The sequence below is a fragment of the Phocoena sinus genome, chromosome 16, assembly GCF_008692025.1.
Source record: "Phocoena sinus isolate mPhoSin1 chromosome 16, mPhoSin1.pri, whole genome shotgun sequence".
Classification (NCBI taxonomy): domain Eukaryota; kingdom Metazoa; phylum Chordata; class Mammalia; order Artiodactyla; family Phocoenidae; genus Phocoena; species Phocoena sinus.
Genome location: NC_045778.1, coordinates 23,389,714 through 23,404,971, shown reverse-complemented (window position 1 = coordinate 23,404,971; position 15,258 = coordinate 23,389,714). Strand labels below are relative to the sequence as shown.

Sequence of the window (15,258 nt, the reverse complement as noted above, 5' to 3'; positions counted from 1 at the left end):
TCTTGTGCCTCTAATTGATCTATCTTGTTAAATTACATTGGATAATACTTCCAGCACAGTGTTGGATGGTAAAAGAGACGGTGAGCGCCCGTGCTTTATTACTGATCTTAATGGAAGTGCCTTTAGCGTTTCCTCATTAAATAAGATACTGGCTTTAGGACTAGGATGTATATATATATATATATAAATATATGTGTGTGTGTGTGTGTGTGTGTGTATTTTATTATACTTAAAGTATCCCTTAATCCCTATTTCCTTGAATGTTTATATCATGAATAGGTGCTGAATTTTGTCCAAGGTTTTTTCAACATTTATAGATATAATATGATTTTGTTTCTTTAGATCCATTAATATGGTATATGATATTAATTTGGCACACGCTATTAATATTAATAAATTAATTTTGAACCGACCTTTCTTTTCTAGAATAAATAAGGGGACCTCCCTGGTGGTGTAATGGTTAAGAATCTGCCTGCTAATGCAGGGGACATGGGCTTCAGCCCTGGTCCGGGAAGATCCCACGTGCCGCGGAACAACTAAGCCTGTGCGCCATAACTACTGAGCCTGTGCTCTAGAGCCCGTGAACTACAACTACTGAGCCCGCGTGCCACAACTACTGAAGCCCACGTGCCTAGAGCCTGTGCTCCGCAGCATGAGAAGCCACCGCAATGAGAAGCCCACACCGCAACGAAGAGTAGCCCCCGCTTGCCGCGACTAGAGAGAGCCCGCGCGCAGCAACGAAGATCCCAATGCAGCCAAAAATAAATTAATTAATTTAAAAAATAGAATAAATAAGGTTTAGTCATTATATATTATTTTCTTCAAAAAAGGGGGGGATGGAATTGGATACCAATGATGACAGCTACGATTTACTGAACAATTTCTCTGTCCTCTGTACGCATTATTGTCTGATTCAATCCTCAAGATACCTATGTGAAGCAGGCTTTATCATCCCCATTTCACAGATAAGGAAACTGAGATTAACAATGGTGAAGTAGCCTGGCTAACATCACACAGCTAGCAAATAAAAGAGACAGGGCTGGGCTTCCCCAGTGGTGCAGTGGTTGGGAGTCCGCCTGCCAATGCAGGCGACGCGGGTTCGTGCCCCGGTCCGGGAAGATCCCACATGCCGCGGAGCGGCTGGGCCCGTGAGCCATGGCCGCTGAGCCTGCACGTCCGGAGCCTGTGCTCTGCAACGGGAGAGGCCACAGCAGTGAGAGGCCCGCGTACCGCAAAAAAAAAAAGAGACAGGGCTGGATCTTGGGTCTCAGTGATTCCAAAGGCCTTAGTACTACACAGGCAGCATTATTTAGCTGTTATTTGGATATATTAAAAATGCTTATTATTTGATAAGGTGTTGGAAGGGGAACACCTTTGTAGGAACTGGGGGGAGGGCCTGCCCCTACTTCCCAGAACCCTGAGCTTCCCTCCTTAGCCCATCCTGCCCGAGGTAAGCAGAGGAAGGTTGTGATGGGCTGTGAGGGCTGCCGACCATGTGGCTGCCCCAAGGCCAGGCAGCAAGCAGCCCTCAAGGCCTGCCACGTCCCCTTCTAATCTCAGCCTTGATCAGTCCCAGCATTTATGTCTCAGGCTCCAGACAGTGTGGGAACAACCAGGAGAACGAAGACGGGTCCAGGGAGGTGCTGGGCTGTGAGGGAACAAAGCAGAGGGAAGAAAACCCTAACCTCCACTCCCTGCTGGTCCTGACTGTCCTGTTTTCTAAGAACAGGCAGCCAGCCGAGGGATTATGTAACTTCTGGTGGGCATGGCAGATGGCGTGCTGGCTGGACACCTCAAACCCAGCACTGACACTAACCTTCCCTGACGTGGCACCCCGGCCTCCCCTACTCTGGGGTGTGGAGCAGAGAGGGATGGGAAGCGACCCAAACTCTTGTCATCTACCTCAATAGCCGTGGCCATCTAGGCCACGGGGAGAAGCCAGGGCCCACCCGCCAGTGGGAGGTTCCTGCCAGGGAAGTGGAAACGCAGGCCCTCTCCTCCCTGCCCCACAGCGAACAGCTCTCTGCACAGCCCCTGGGGGAACAGAGACTGCTGTGCCGGCCTCCTTCCACCTCAGATCAGTGGCCCCTGGGGTTTGGAGAAGTTTCCAAAGCACCTGTCCAGGCATTTTCTCCCTGGGCCCTACCTAGCGTTCAGCTTCTTTTATTCCTTTTGCTGACGGGTAAACTGAGGCTCAGAGAGGGTGAGTGATTTGCCTGTCACACAAAGACAGATCTGGCCCTACATTTTCCTGCTGGTGCATCCCACTCTGTACGGACACAGTTGACCTTAGGGCTGAAGATTCCAGACTCCGCGTCCAGTGCTCTTTCCAAATGCTATGACAACGCAGGCTTCCCCTCAGGCGGCTCACCAAGTCACCCTGTGGGCCATCCTGAACTTTACGTCTAATACTCCCTATGTCAAGAGGGGAATATTGGAAAGAAAGGAGGGGTGTAACCAGCGATTTGCAGATTGATTTCCTCCCAGGTAGAAGGAAAAGGGGGATGACCTTTACTGACCATGCCTCATCTCGTTTTCATCTCCCCAACAACCAATCAGGACCCTCATTTCACAGTGAGGCGATGCAGGCTAGGGGAATTACAGCTAGTGTCGGAGCCAGGACTTGAACCCAGTTTACTGATTCTAGGGCAGACCCTCTTGCACTGGACAGATGAGGACACTGAAGCCCAGAGAGGGAAAGGGACTAGCTCAATGCCACACAGCAGATTAGCTGCTGGCCAGGATTAGAATCCGGGTTTCCCACTCCTCAGCTTAGGACTCTTTCTATATGTGTGTGTCTGTACAGAGTGGGACGAACCAGCAGGAAAATGTGAGGTCTCACATTGGCAGCAGGGGTTGCTGTGTCCATCAGCTCCGGCTATCTTGGGCTGCCAGGCAGGAGTTCCAGATGAACCTGTGTTAGGGGCTCCTGGCAAGGGCCGGCGGGTGCCCAGCTGTGAGTGTGGCAATGGGCCCAGGACTACTGCTGCCTCGGCTAAGGGCCTGGGGGTGTTTAATCTCCCTGGGATGCTCCCTGAATGTTAACACTGGATGCAGTGCCAAGGGGAGCCTGGCTTAGCCAGACTCTGCAGTCAAAACTGCTCTCCTGTATCAAACCAGCTCCTGCCAAGACGCTGCTGGAAGTTGCTCTGGAGGGCTGAGGCCTCCAGTCAGACCCTGCCCATGAACCTTCAGATATACTGTCTCAGCCCACACCTGCTCCCAGGCCCCAGGGCCAGTGTCCCTGCAACGGACTTTCTCTTGAGCCACTAGAAGGCAAGGTGGAGGGGAATGATCAATGGGCTTGAGACTGCAAATAGGAAACAAACATCTTTGTTTGTCTGTTTGTGTTTGTTTCTTTGGCCGTGTCGCCTGTGGGATTTTAGTTCCGTAACCAGGGATCGAACCAGAGCCCTCAGCAGTGAGAGCACAGAGTCCTAACCACTGGACCCCCAGGGAATTCCCAGGAAACAAACATCTTTAAAGGGCCTGGACCAGCCAGCTATGGCTTGTGAAGGCCACCTTGCAGGGGAGTACGAAGTTTACCAGCCCAGCAAATGTCTGCCAGTCTGCTTTCTCCACACAAAGGGGCAGAGGGCACTTGACGGCAGTCCTCAATTAATTCTTTGTGGTTCCACTGGATTTAGTGAGTAAATTCTTTGCTACCTAGGGGCTCTGACCACTGAAGACTTGGCTCTGACATCCATGGTACCCTGTGCATAGTAAGTGATCAAAGATGGAAAGCAGGAGAGAATGAAGGGAGAGAGGCAGGCAGAGCGGGGGAGGGGTGGGGCTGTGAGCAAAGCAACGAGAATCTTCTAATTCTTTGGTTGCGCATCTACAGTAGCAAGTCCAAAGCGTGGCAGGGAGTGAGTCACAGCAAGCTCTGGGGTGAGGAAGGCTTGCGTGGATCCTCGTTCATCTGTTCTACAAGTGTTTATCAAGCACGCTTTGTGTTCCAGGAACTGTGCTGGGTGCCAGGGACATGCGAGTGAGCAAAATCAGACCAAGCAGACCCAGGCTCCCTAGGCACCTAGTGTCACAGTTGCTCTCCTGTCATCTAGTTGTTTCAACCCCATCCTGTCTCCACCCGCTGACCCTGCCTCCTTGTCCCCAGGACCCTGGCTTGGGTGACAGGAAACAGAAGGGTGGGAACCTGCCCCATAAGACATACCCCACCCCACCCCAGGTCACCCCTCTGTCTCTGAGTCTCTGTCCTGCTTTTTCACAGAATGACCAAAGGTGGGATGGAGGAGGGGAGCCGGGAACAACATTCCTGGAATCCTGGTCAACTTCTTATAAGCTCTGCATCCTCCATGGGTGCCCAGGCCCAGGCTGGGCAGGCGGGCGCCTCTGATTGCATTACAGAGCTGCTTGCCTTCGGCTCTGTCTCCTGACGCCAGTAATGCCTCCAGATACCAGTCAGGGCCTCTGGGGGTTACAGCCTCCTGGGTGATCTCAGCAGAAGACGCTCCTCCCAGACCCTAGGGATGCCTCCTGATATCCACCAGGCCCAGGTGGGCATCAGGGACCAGAAAAGGCAGCCTCCTTCTTCTTGCCCCTCTCCCTGGCTCTCTGGTCAACAAGGAAACCGCCACCAGGAACTCTCTGTCCCCCCGCTTTCCTGCCCAGAGATGTACAGGGAGAGAAGCAGGGCCCAGGCCCAGCCAAGGGGGCAGCCAGACTGGGGGCAGGGAAAGGCAGGTAGGAGGGAGGCCAAGGGGGATCAGTGGAACCTACTCTGTGCCAGGACTGCATGTTTATCTCACATCACATCACCATCCAGTGAAGTCAGCGGGGTCATCCCCACCCCACAGATGGGGACGCCGGGGTACACAGAGGTTGAGCCACCTGGCCCAGGCACTCAGTAAGAGTCAAATCCTTTTAATTCCAAAGCCTTGGCTCTTCCGACCAAGAAGGGACCCCTGGCTCCAGAAGTCTTGTTTTACCAGATGATCAGGTGGCTGAATTCAGAATCCGTTTCCTGGGGGATGTGTCAGACATTCCCACGCCGCACCTTCACAGACACGCCCCCTTTCTGTTCACCCAAGCTCTGCTCACCCTTCCAAAGCCAGCCAAGCACCACCCTCCCCTCCTCCAGGAAGCCTTCCCTGACCAACCACCCAGGCCCACAGGAGCTTCTCTCAACAGCTGAAGGATTTCCTGTTGCTATCACCCGATACGTGGCACCAATAACAACGAGGAGGAGGAGAAGGAGGACAGTGAGTTTTACTGAGCGACTTAGAATGTGCAAAGCATTTGCATACATTATCTCATTCATCCCCACAAGGATCTGATGAGATTGGTGCTATTACCACTCCCCCTTTACAAATGAAGAAACTAAAGCTCAGAGAGGGTAGACAACTTGCTCTAGGACACATAGCCAGATGCTGGAATAGCCAGGATTTGAACACAAGTAGTCTGACTGCACAGTCGGCCCTCTAAGCACCATGCCAGATCCCTCCCAGTACACACATCTTGGCTCGTCCTCAGAAGGGCTCCTCTCTGTTGCCCCATCATACACTCCTGTTGCACCCCAGCATCACGGGTCTGGCACGTGGCTTATGCTTCAAGAAGAGACACAAATCAATTCAAGGGTCAGGCCGGTACTTTGCCCACCTCTGACCCCAGAGCCCAGCAAATGCTCAGACTGAACGAATGTCCATGTGCACCAAGTTTTAGGGCTCGGTGTGTTCCAACACCCAATGTGGTGACAGGAGTCCTCATTCCCCACCCCCGCGCTCAGCCACCCTCCACTCCTGAGAAATGAAACAGTGGATGGGATGGCCAGGTGTAGACAGTGTGTTCCTGCCACACCCTCCAGAGGGCCCCCTTGGGCCTTGTGGCAGTGGCAGGGTCGGGCAGCAAGTGCCTCTCTGCTCACATGCCCAGGATGCCTTTGGCGATGGGGTCCTTCTCTGCCTCCCGGGCCCTGCTTGGCATCTGGGGCTCTGAGTCTGTGAGGCAGGAGATGCTCATGAAACAAGAAAAAGGGACCGAGGTCCCAGAGGGTGATTTATAGCTTTGGAGAGAGAGACCCAGGGCCGCATAATGCTCACAAGGGCATTCTAGTCGATATATTGACTTTCTGGAGGGGCCTCTGTAAATACAGTGGTTCTGGGCCATGGTTACCTCTGTCTCTTGTTGGCTGCTGGGGCCTATTCACATGGAACCAGACAAAAACCCCAGAGCCCCTAAGGATCATCCTTCCACCTTTCCCCCATCCCAAATTTACAGATGGGACCCAGAGAGGGAAAGCCACTTGCCTAAGGTCACACAGCAGAGAAAGAGCAAAAACCAGAGTCCCCTAACTCGCAGGCCAGGAGCTGCTGGGCCTCCAGGCCCTGAGCCTCCCTGCTTTCTCCTCCCCCCACTCCCCTGGAGGAGGACGTCTCTGGCATTGCACGGCTCTCTCCTGAGGAGGCTTTGCCTGAGTGCTCCCTGAGCTCTGTGTGCCAGGCCCTGTACTTTATAATATATCAGGTCATGTGATCCTCAAAACAACCCTGTGAGGACAATATTATTATTATCATCCCCATTTTACAGATGAGGAAACTGAGGCAGAGCATAGTTATGTGAACTGCCCAAGGCCACAGAGTTAGTAAGTGGCAATGCTGGGGGGCTATGCTAAACTCCTCAGAATCCCAGTTGGCCACACCATGCACCCACAGCTGAGGCCCTGGGGAGGGGCCTCTGTGAGAAGGGGTAGGTAGAGGGGCTGGGGCTTCCTGGAGGTGATGAGAAGTGAGCTTGCCCCCTCCAACTGGCTCATGGAAGTAGCTGGGCTGAGGATTCTGTGCTTCCCTTCTTACCCACTCTGTGTTCTCTGATGGGGGCCTGGCAGGAGGCAAAGAAGTATACCTCCCCATGCTTCCACCCCCAACATAATCCCTACCATTTCTTAAAACGCGTTTTCTGGGCACACTCCATCTTCAAGAACCACAGAGAGCAAATCAAAGAATAAGAAATCTTTTCATCTCCAATGCAAGAAGTAGCTGAGAGGGGCGGGTCCCCCAAGGCACACCCCTTCAGTTGGGCCTGGGAAGGCCAGGACGGAAATATGGCCGAAGGTTGACTCACCAAGGATTGGTGTCCACGCAGGATAGAGGCCTTGCAGATGCTGACAGGGCCAACTTCTCAAGAGTGGGAGAAGTCTCGGGTCTTCTTCACCCCGCCCCCATCTTGTCTCCTCCTCAGAAATGCTCTTAGAAAGACCCAAAAATGAGAGTCAAGGTCTGGCTCACATCACCTCCTCCAGGAAGCCCCAAGGCTCTCTTCCCTGAATAGACAGTTGACCCTTGAACAATATGGGCTTGAACTGTGTGGGTCCACTTATAGGCAGATTTTTTCCAATAAACATAGTAGCTGTATCTTCATTTTACAGATCTTTAAGTTAATTGTGGGGATGAGTTTATGTTCAATTAGAGATTATAATATGTGGAATCAAAAGAACTAGTGTTTGAGTCCTGATTCTATCCAAACCATTTCAGCTTCCTGCCTTTGGGTGAGTAGCTTATCAATTCCTTTATTTTTGGGGCTGAGATAGCAAACAGAGGATTTTTAACTGCTGGGGAGTCAGCGCCCCTAACTCCGAGTTGTTCAAAGGTCAGCTGTAGTGTCGTTGCTCTCATTTGCTACATACAGGGGCCCTCGGAATGTCATTTACCATTTTTTGGAGTGGAAATCAGCATCCCTCCCACACAGTGACCACCTTGAGGCCTGGGGACAGGGCTGTGGCCAGGGCTGCTCTGGCTCTGACCCAGGTCTGAGGTGGGCTTCCTAAGTGGCACCCACCTCCCCAGTGGGGTTCTTACAAGGACAAACTGAGGTCTTACGTATGAGGGTTTTATACTCTGTAAAGCAATATGTATATCGGTGGAGCTGTGATTTTCCTATAGGTCTCTCTGGTCCACAACAGCACACCTTATCCTAGAGTTAAGGAAGGCAGGGGAACTGGGAAAGCAGGGGAGCCCTTTGTGATCATGGAAATGAGGAACAGAGGAGTCCAGGGCTCATGTATGTGTCTGTGTGTGCATGTGTCCTCTTAATTGCATCCACGAGAGTCCCAGGCCCAGCCGTGCCTGCCCATGTTGCTCTCCATGAGGGATGCCACTCACCCAAGCTCTGCTTGCCTCTTCTCTGGCAAATTCCAGTGGACACCCCACTCCCCCTGGAGGGTGAAGCATGAACCGGACCCAGATCGGAGCAGAACTTCAAACCACAGGCCCTGTCACTGTTCTAGGGAAGCTGGGAGCTGACTGCAGGAGACCCCAGGACTCGGACACCTGTCCTCCTGGGGGTAGGCACTGAAGCTCCTGGACTGGCTTTAGGGCTTGTCTGTGGCCAGTCTGTCCCACCCGCCCTCAGTGGGGGAAGCCAGCTTCCACCCTTCCAACTCCACAACCCGGCATTCAGACCAAATGGACCAAATCCTGCTCACCTGGGTCCCACCTCAAACAGGCATCCCTAAGAATACAAGAGAGGAGCTTCCCAAGCCTGGTGGTGACTCACCGTCCCCACACAACACATTCCTATTTACACACAAACACACCACAGCTGCACCCATATGTACACTGCATACCTCCCCCACCCAAATACACACACAGCCACCTACACCACACATCCCATGTGCAAAAGGCACAACTCAGCACACACACTCATTCCTCCTGCACACTTCACCTCCACGCCCAGCACCCAATGCAGCACCACACCTACCCTCACCTCCCCCTGCACACTCCCGCCCCCGCCCACCTCCTCCACACACATTCTCACCCCACTCACTCCTCCATGCACGCTCTCACACCCACATCCTGTCTTCCTCGAGAAAAGAGCCGCCCAGCGGCGGGGAAGTTGTGAGGCACTGGGGGCAGCCTGCTCTGGGAGGTGAGAAGGAGGGAGGCTCTGCTGTGAGCTCACTCCCTAACCAACCGTGCCCTGAGAGGTGCGGACTCCCAAAGACTGACTTAGCTCCACAGGGGACGGGGTGGACGGGACTGGCCAGGGGGCTGAGGGGGATCAGGGCGGTTCAGGATAGGAAGGGAAGGGGGGGCGGGCGGTGCCAAGGTGTGCACAACCCCCAGGTACCCGCGCTGAATCAGCCCACCAGGCGGAGATGCTAACCGGGCCGCTGTGTCCGCAAGGGTAAATTAGGAAGCTTCCAGCAACCCAGGGCTTTGGGAGAGAAGGAAGAGGAAACAAAGGGGGTAGGGTTGGGGGAGCGGGGAGGCGGCTGATTTATGCCAGCACTTCAGCAAATGTTTTCGCTGCCATTAGCCTCGCAGCTTAGGAGAGAAAGGGGCGCCACGGGGTACCGGTGGTCGGGCCTCGCCAGGGCTTGCCTGCCCTGCGGGGTCGTGGGGGGCAGCGGCTGGCACAGAGGACGGGGTCTCACCTGGCCCTGGCTCGCCAAAATGCACTAGGTTGGGTGGGGGAGAAACTCCCGGGGCTCCAGGCCGGGTGCGGGTCCAAGGCGGGCAGGAGGTGGCGGCCCAGGCCCAACTTCAGAAGCAAATCAAAAGGATGGAGGGCACACATTCCCTCCACCCTTCTGAAACTGCCCTTCCTCATATTATTCTAATCACGGTATTCTAAATTTTCCTTTAATAAAAGGAAAGAAACAGAAAAGCACAGAACACACTTGTTTGGTTTCATTTTGCCTTCACAGCTTTAATGATTCCGTTTGTGGAAGCTGTTTAGAAAACCGGGGAGGACGAAGAGGAGGAGGAAGAGGCCAGAGTCACCAGCTCTGGCCTCAGCGGCCAACATCGTCCTCTCTGCCCCTGGTGCCAGCCTGCCTAGGCAGCAGTTTCTCTCTACTCCCCAGCCCCACGAAGCCAACGCCTAAACCCCAACCTATGACCCCTGTCTCTCCTCCCTTTCCTCCAGGCCTAGGGCGCTCCAAGGTGCCTCCTTGTTACTCCAACCCCAGCGATAAGGTTCAAATGACCATATGTTTGGCCAGCAGGCCCAGGAGGAGGCTCCAGGATGGGCCAATGAGAATCACCAACCAAGCGCTTGGAATGTAAGAGATCCACCTCCCCTCCAGCCTCATCCTCGAAGTCCCAGGCAGCCCAGACCCTCCTTAGAAGCCATTGCTGGTAAAAGGGAAGGGGAAGTGGTAGGCAGACCTGACGACGTGGTCTGACAGCCAGGAACAGGTCATAGTACCTCAGTCCAGGAGAAACTCAACAACAAAGTGAGTGCAGGAGATGAGCCCCCAAAGCTTCAAAATAAAAAAGTAAAAACCTATTTTGCCCCCAACTATACAAATAGGTACAGAGCTCTGAGGCTGGCTTGTGATTTATCTCACCTGGGGCAGGTGGGGGCTTTTTCTGAGAGGATCAGTGTTGGAAGGCTACCCCTGGGCACTTGCCTGGTCTCAGGGTCTCCCCTTGACCTTTGGTCCAGCCCTGTTCCACCTCTCCCAGGTCCCTGCTCCCAATTTCTTTCCACCATCCCCCAGCAAGTCCCAGTCTAACTCAGCTACCAAACCTACTTCATCATTAGCTGCCTGCCTTAGCTGGGCCTTGATTTCTGAATCTCAATCCCAGACCCATGCGGCCAGTCTGCAGCCCAGGTGGAATCAAGGAGCCACAACTAGAATGAGGTTTATGAGGCCTGAGTTCAAATGTCAGCTCTATCCTTGAGTCCCAGTGCAGTCCTGGGCAAGTCAGGGCCCGTCCCAAAGCTTCAGCAGTTAAACAAGTGGATTGGAAGAGAGAGGAATTGTCTCGGAATTCCTATGGAATTCCCAGTTTGTGGGGTGGGGAGAGAAACTACATACAAAATTCCTCCCCTGCAGTGGTACTTTCACTTTAATGAGAAAACCCAGTAAGACGCTCTTGATTTTCCATTTGTTTAAGTGAAATGGGCATTTGGTACAGAGTAGAGGAAGACAAGGACAGGCCACCACCACACATACATACACACACACACACACACACACACACACACACACACACACACAGCAGAGACATTAGGAAAACTCCTATTTTAATTGCACCTTAAAAAGAAGTGCTATCATGACACCTTGGTTCCTTCTCAACCATCCCAGCCAGAGGCCAAGGAAAGGCTCATTAAAAGCTCCAGGAATGGGCTTCCCTGGTGGTGCAGTGGTTGACAGTCCGCCTGCCGATGCAGGGGACACGGGTTCGTGCCCCAGTCCGGGAAGATCCCACATGCTGCGGAGTGGCCGGGCCCGTGAGCCATGGCCGCTGGGCCTGCGCGTCCGGAGCCTGCGCGTCCGGAGTCTATGCTCCACAACGGGAGAGGCCACAACAGTGAGAGGCCCGCGTACCACACACACACAAAAAAAAGCTCCAGGAAAGGCTGAGGGGTGGGTGGGAGGAGATTCCCAGGGCCAGCCTGGGCTTTTGAAGTGGCCTCTCCTGGCCAGTCACTTGCTGAAATCTTCTAAGAGTCTCGGGCTTACGGTTCCAGGTTTGATTTCTCCACCATCAAACTTCATGGCTTTAAAAAAAAATTCTCAGTGCTGGAAAGGGAACTCATTCCCATATTCACTGGGAATGGGGGTAGGGGAAAGGAGAGAGAGATGCCTGCCCCTTGAGGAGAGCTTGGACACGCCCAAGAAGGAGCTTCCCCCTCCCATGGCTGGGACCAAAAGGAGGAGTCCAAAGTAGCCTGAATCAGCCCGCTATCGGACAGGAGCCCTGGATACAAATCTGCAACCTGCGGTCACGTGAAGGCAAGATTTGAGGAAAGGCAACATCCTGGACTTCATTTTCCCCATCTGTGCAATGGAGCTCATAAGAAATCACTGGGAAGACCTAAAGAACATTCTGAAAAATGTTCTGTGCCTGTGGCATTAGAGTACAAGGGCTGTGTAGGAGAAAGGGGCATGTTCTCTCTCCTGAAGGCAGGTTTCTGAGGGCAAAGGGAAGGCAGCAGGCTGACCCCACCAGTTGGCCCCTCTCCAGGCTGGTGGACAGGCAACCCCTGCTGCGCTAAGTAATGAGCACAATTCCAAGGCCAGTTCTGCTCGCTAGTGAGAAATCAAAGCCCGGTATTAGCCACCCATTTCTGGCTGGGCACCAATCGTGCTCAAATCCATCAAAGCCTTGGGCCTGGCGTTTCTTCTGGGGAAGGTGGGGGCCAGAGGCTTTGTTAAGCAGGCAAGGCAGGCCACCCCCAGCCTCCCCAGCAGAGCTTACTCTGCAGCTCTGGAGAACTCTAGGCCAAACAGTCTTGTCTTTCTCCTGCCTCCCCAGCTCCCCACCCCCAGTAACCCCAGTATTTATTCCTGATACCCTTGCCCTGCCGGTCCAAACACAGCTTCCCAAGACCCAATCCTGCCCATATGCCATTTACAGAGACTTCACCCAACCCTCCAATCACCTCCCCTCAAACACCCCCAAACCAGAAACCAACACCCCAACCCAGCACCTCCCACACCCAACTGCACTCTTTAAAACAAAGTTGGTCACTCAGCAGCCTGCTTCCTCCCCCATCATTACCTTCCAACTTCAAAACACTGCTTTAAATACCACTCTGCCCAAATCATAATTAACGTGGATCAAATGATTGTGTCGTAACTTTACAACACAAGGCTGGCAAAAAAAAAAAAAAAGAATCATTAATTCCAGAGTGCGGAATAGCTGACTATAAGTGGGAGAGGCGGGAGTGGGACGTTCGGGGCGGGGGGGGGGGGGGGGGGGGGAGGAGGGCGGCGGACGTCAACATCCAAGCGGAAGGTAGAGGGGGGAGGGCTGCGTCATCTGTCCACTTTGTGCACCAGTTTTCGGAGTCAATGCAGGATGCGGCCCACGCCCACCCAACCTCGGAAGCCCGGTGCTTGGTTTCTGGGGAGAGAGAGTGAGAGAGACGGAGGGGGGGAGGGAGGGGAAGAGAGAGTGAGAGAGACGGAGGGGGGGAGGGAGGGGAAGAGAGAGAGAGAGGGAGAGAGGGAGAGAGAAGAGAGAGAGAGAGAGGGAGAGAGAGAAGAGAGAGAGAGAGAGAGAGGAGAGAGAGAGAGGGGAGAGAGAGAGAGAGAGAGAGAGAGAGAGAGAGAGAGAGAGAGAGAGAGAGAAGAGGGAGAGAGAGAAGAGAGAAAGAGAGAGAGAGAGAGAGTGAGAGAGAGACAGAGATGGGTTGGCTCCCGTGTGTCCACCCGCTCCCCAGGAAGACGCAGCCCAGTCAGCTACGCCCGGCCCAGCTACAGACCAGCGAGACGTGTACACAACCACGGCGGGAGAAGGGGAATTAGGGACTTTATTTTAGGAGCCCAGCGACTCCCTTAAGGCATCTTGCTGGGTCTGGAGTAGGAGCGTGGAGAGCGCACCTTGTCGGCTTCCCAGACAGGGAGACTGTCAGTGACTCATTTAAAAGGAAACTCGTCAGGATCACTACATACTCCTCCCCACAACACACAACACCAACACCCAGAAAAAAATTCTTCCAGGCCTGCGGATCCCAAGATCTCGAGGAAAGCTGTACGTGCCAAGACAGCCCTATTCCCTTCGATAACAAAACCCTGCAAGCCGGCCTCATCTGGCTGGCGGAGCGGACCCGCGCTTCCCGTGTTCCCCAGGTTTCTCGCTCCCTCCTTCTCATCTGCGGATTCGGGTCTGTGCCACGCTAGGAGTCTGGGCGAGCCGGGACCTGGACTAGGAAGTTGCCGGCGAACGGCAAGCGAGCGCACACCTGGCCTGTGCAGCAACTGTGGTTTTTCGGCGCCGCTGCCAGACGCGCGCGAAGCCAGGGGTCCCCCGGAGGCCGGTACTCCGGGAGGCGCACACCCCGACTTGGACACCGTTCCAGGGAAAAGAAGCGATCTCTCCCTTCCAGGCGGGAGCTGGAGGGCCTGAGCAACACCCCCGCCCCGCCCCGCGAGATGGCTGCGCCATCGCCCACTTTGCTGGGGCAGAAAAATCTACCTTTTAACTTGGGCGCCCTTACCGCTTTCCCTGTGCGCACTGACGGAGCGATAGACCACCTCAACTTCAGAGCAGAGTGAGGCGCCAGGGTCCCCTCGCTCCCCTCCCCCATGCCCGAACGCTCCCTACCTGCTTGGCTCAGCCTCAGGTCCCAGCAGAGCAGGAGTGTCAGCAGTAGCGCGCCCCGCGCTCCGCTCCGGGCCCACATGCTCCCGCGGCCCGGCTCGGGCGCCTCTCCCCCAGGGCTCTCTCCCTGGCCCCAGCCTCGCCGCCGCCGTCTCCGCCGCCGCCGCCTCCTCCTCGCCGTCCTCCCCGGCGCCCGGCCGCGCCAGCCCGTGCCCTCCGTGGGGGCAGAGGCAGCCACGCTTCGCAGAGGGCTGCCCGGCGCTCGGAACGCGATGGGTACCCGGCGCCCGCTCTCCGACCAGGCTCCGGCGTGCCCCTCTCTGCGCTCCTCAGGCTCCGGGGCTCGAGCGCTCCGTTGACTCCCGCGTCCTGGCTTCAAAGTTGCGCGACTGAGGGTGAGAGCGCTCAGCGGCGCCCGCAGCGGCCAACGCCGCGCCGTCCGAGCCCCCGTGCGCGCCTCCCTGCGCCCCGCCGCTGCCCGCGGCTCCGGCGCCCTCGCCGGCCCCCGCCGCCTTCCACAAGGCCGAGCGCTGCCGCTCGCTCGCCCAAATGAGTCCGCGAGCAGAGCAGGGCACCGCGCGGCCGGGGCGGGGCCTGGGCGGGCAAAGGCGGAGCCGGCGGAGGGCCTTTCTAGGGGGTAACGACGGCCCCTTGGGCGCGGCCTTGGCGGAGCTGGGGCCCTTCACGGGGGGTACGCGCGAAACTCTGGGCCCGGAGCGTTGGAAATCCCGGCCGCTAGATCGTAGCTGGAAGCGGAGTCTGCCCAATTTTTGTTTCCAGAAACTAAAGAAATGTATCTTGGCGCTTTCCTCTGACTTGGCTGTGTCAGCTTTCTCCTCTGATTAAACTCAGGACTCCGTCGTTTTTGGCTCCCTGGTTTGTACTACGTAGAATCTAAGCCTTCTACAGGGGGCGGGGGGGGGGGCGGGTCTTTACCAAAAAAGCTCCTTCAATGAGGAAATCTCAAACACTCAAGTCCGTGTTAAGCAGGGGCTTACAGCTATGTGGACTTGGGTATGGATTTGGATCATCCTGTTTGGCCCTACTTGTGGGTATGACCTTGGGCAGAACTGTTTGACTAGACCCCTCTGAACCTCCTGTAGCACCCAGGGCCTAGGATGTTACTCCCCCACCCCACCCCCACCCTCTGCAAGTGACAATAGGGCATAGGGAAGCCATTTTTGGCTCGGGTGGGTGTAAATTTGGGCTCTGCTCCTTACCTGCTGTGTGACCCTGAACA

The 15,258-nt window shown here is 55.1% G+C and overlaps 1 protein-coding gene across 3 annotated transcripts in view; it reads right to left on the bottom strand.

Annotated features, from left to right (window-relative positions):
- Positions 1–14,560, bottom strand: part of UNC5B (unc-5 netrin receptor B) — an 88,084-nt gene extending 73,524 nt beyond the window's left edge. The window contains exon 1 of one of the 3 annotated variants that reach the window (XM_032608184.1): positions 14,022–14,560. In XM_032608184.1, coding sequence (XP_032464075.1) covers positions 14,022–14,100 — 79 coding nt within the window. In that variant the 5' untranslated portion in view covers positions 14,101–14,560. The remainder of the gene's footprint in view (positions 1–14,021) is intronic. The other 2 variants (XM_032608183.1, XM_032608185.1) reach the window with 2 other exon arrangements.
- Positions 14,561–15,258: the final 698 nt, after the last annotated feature.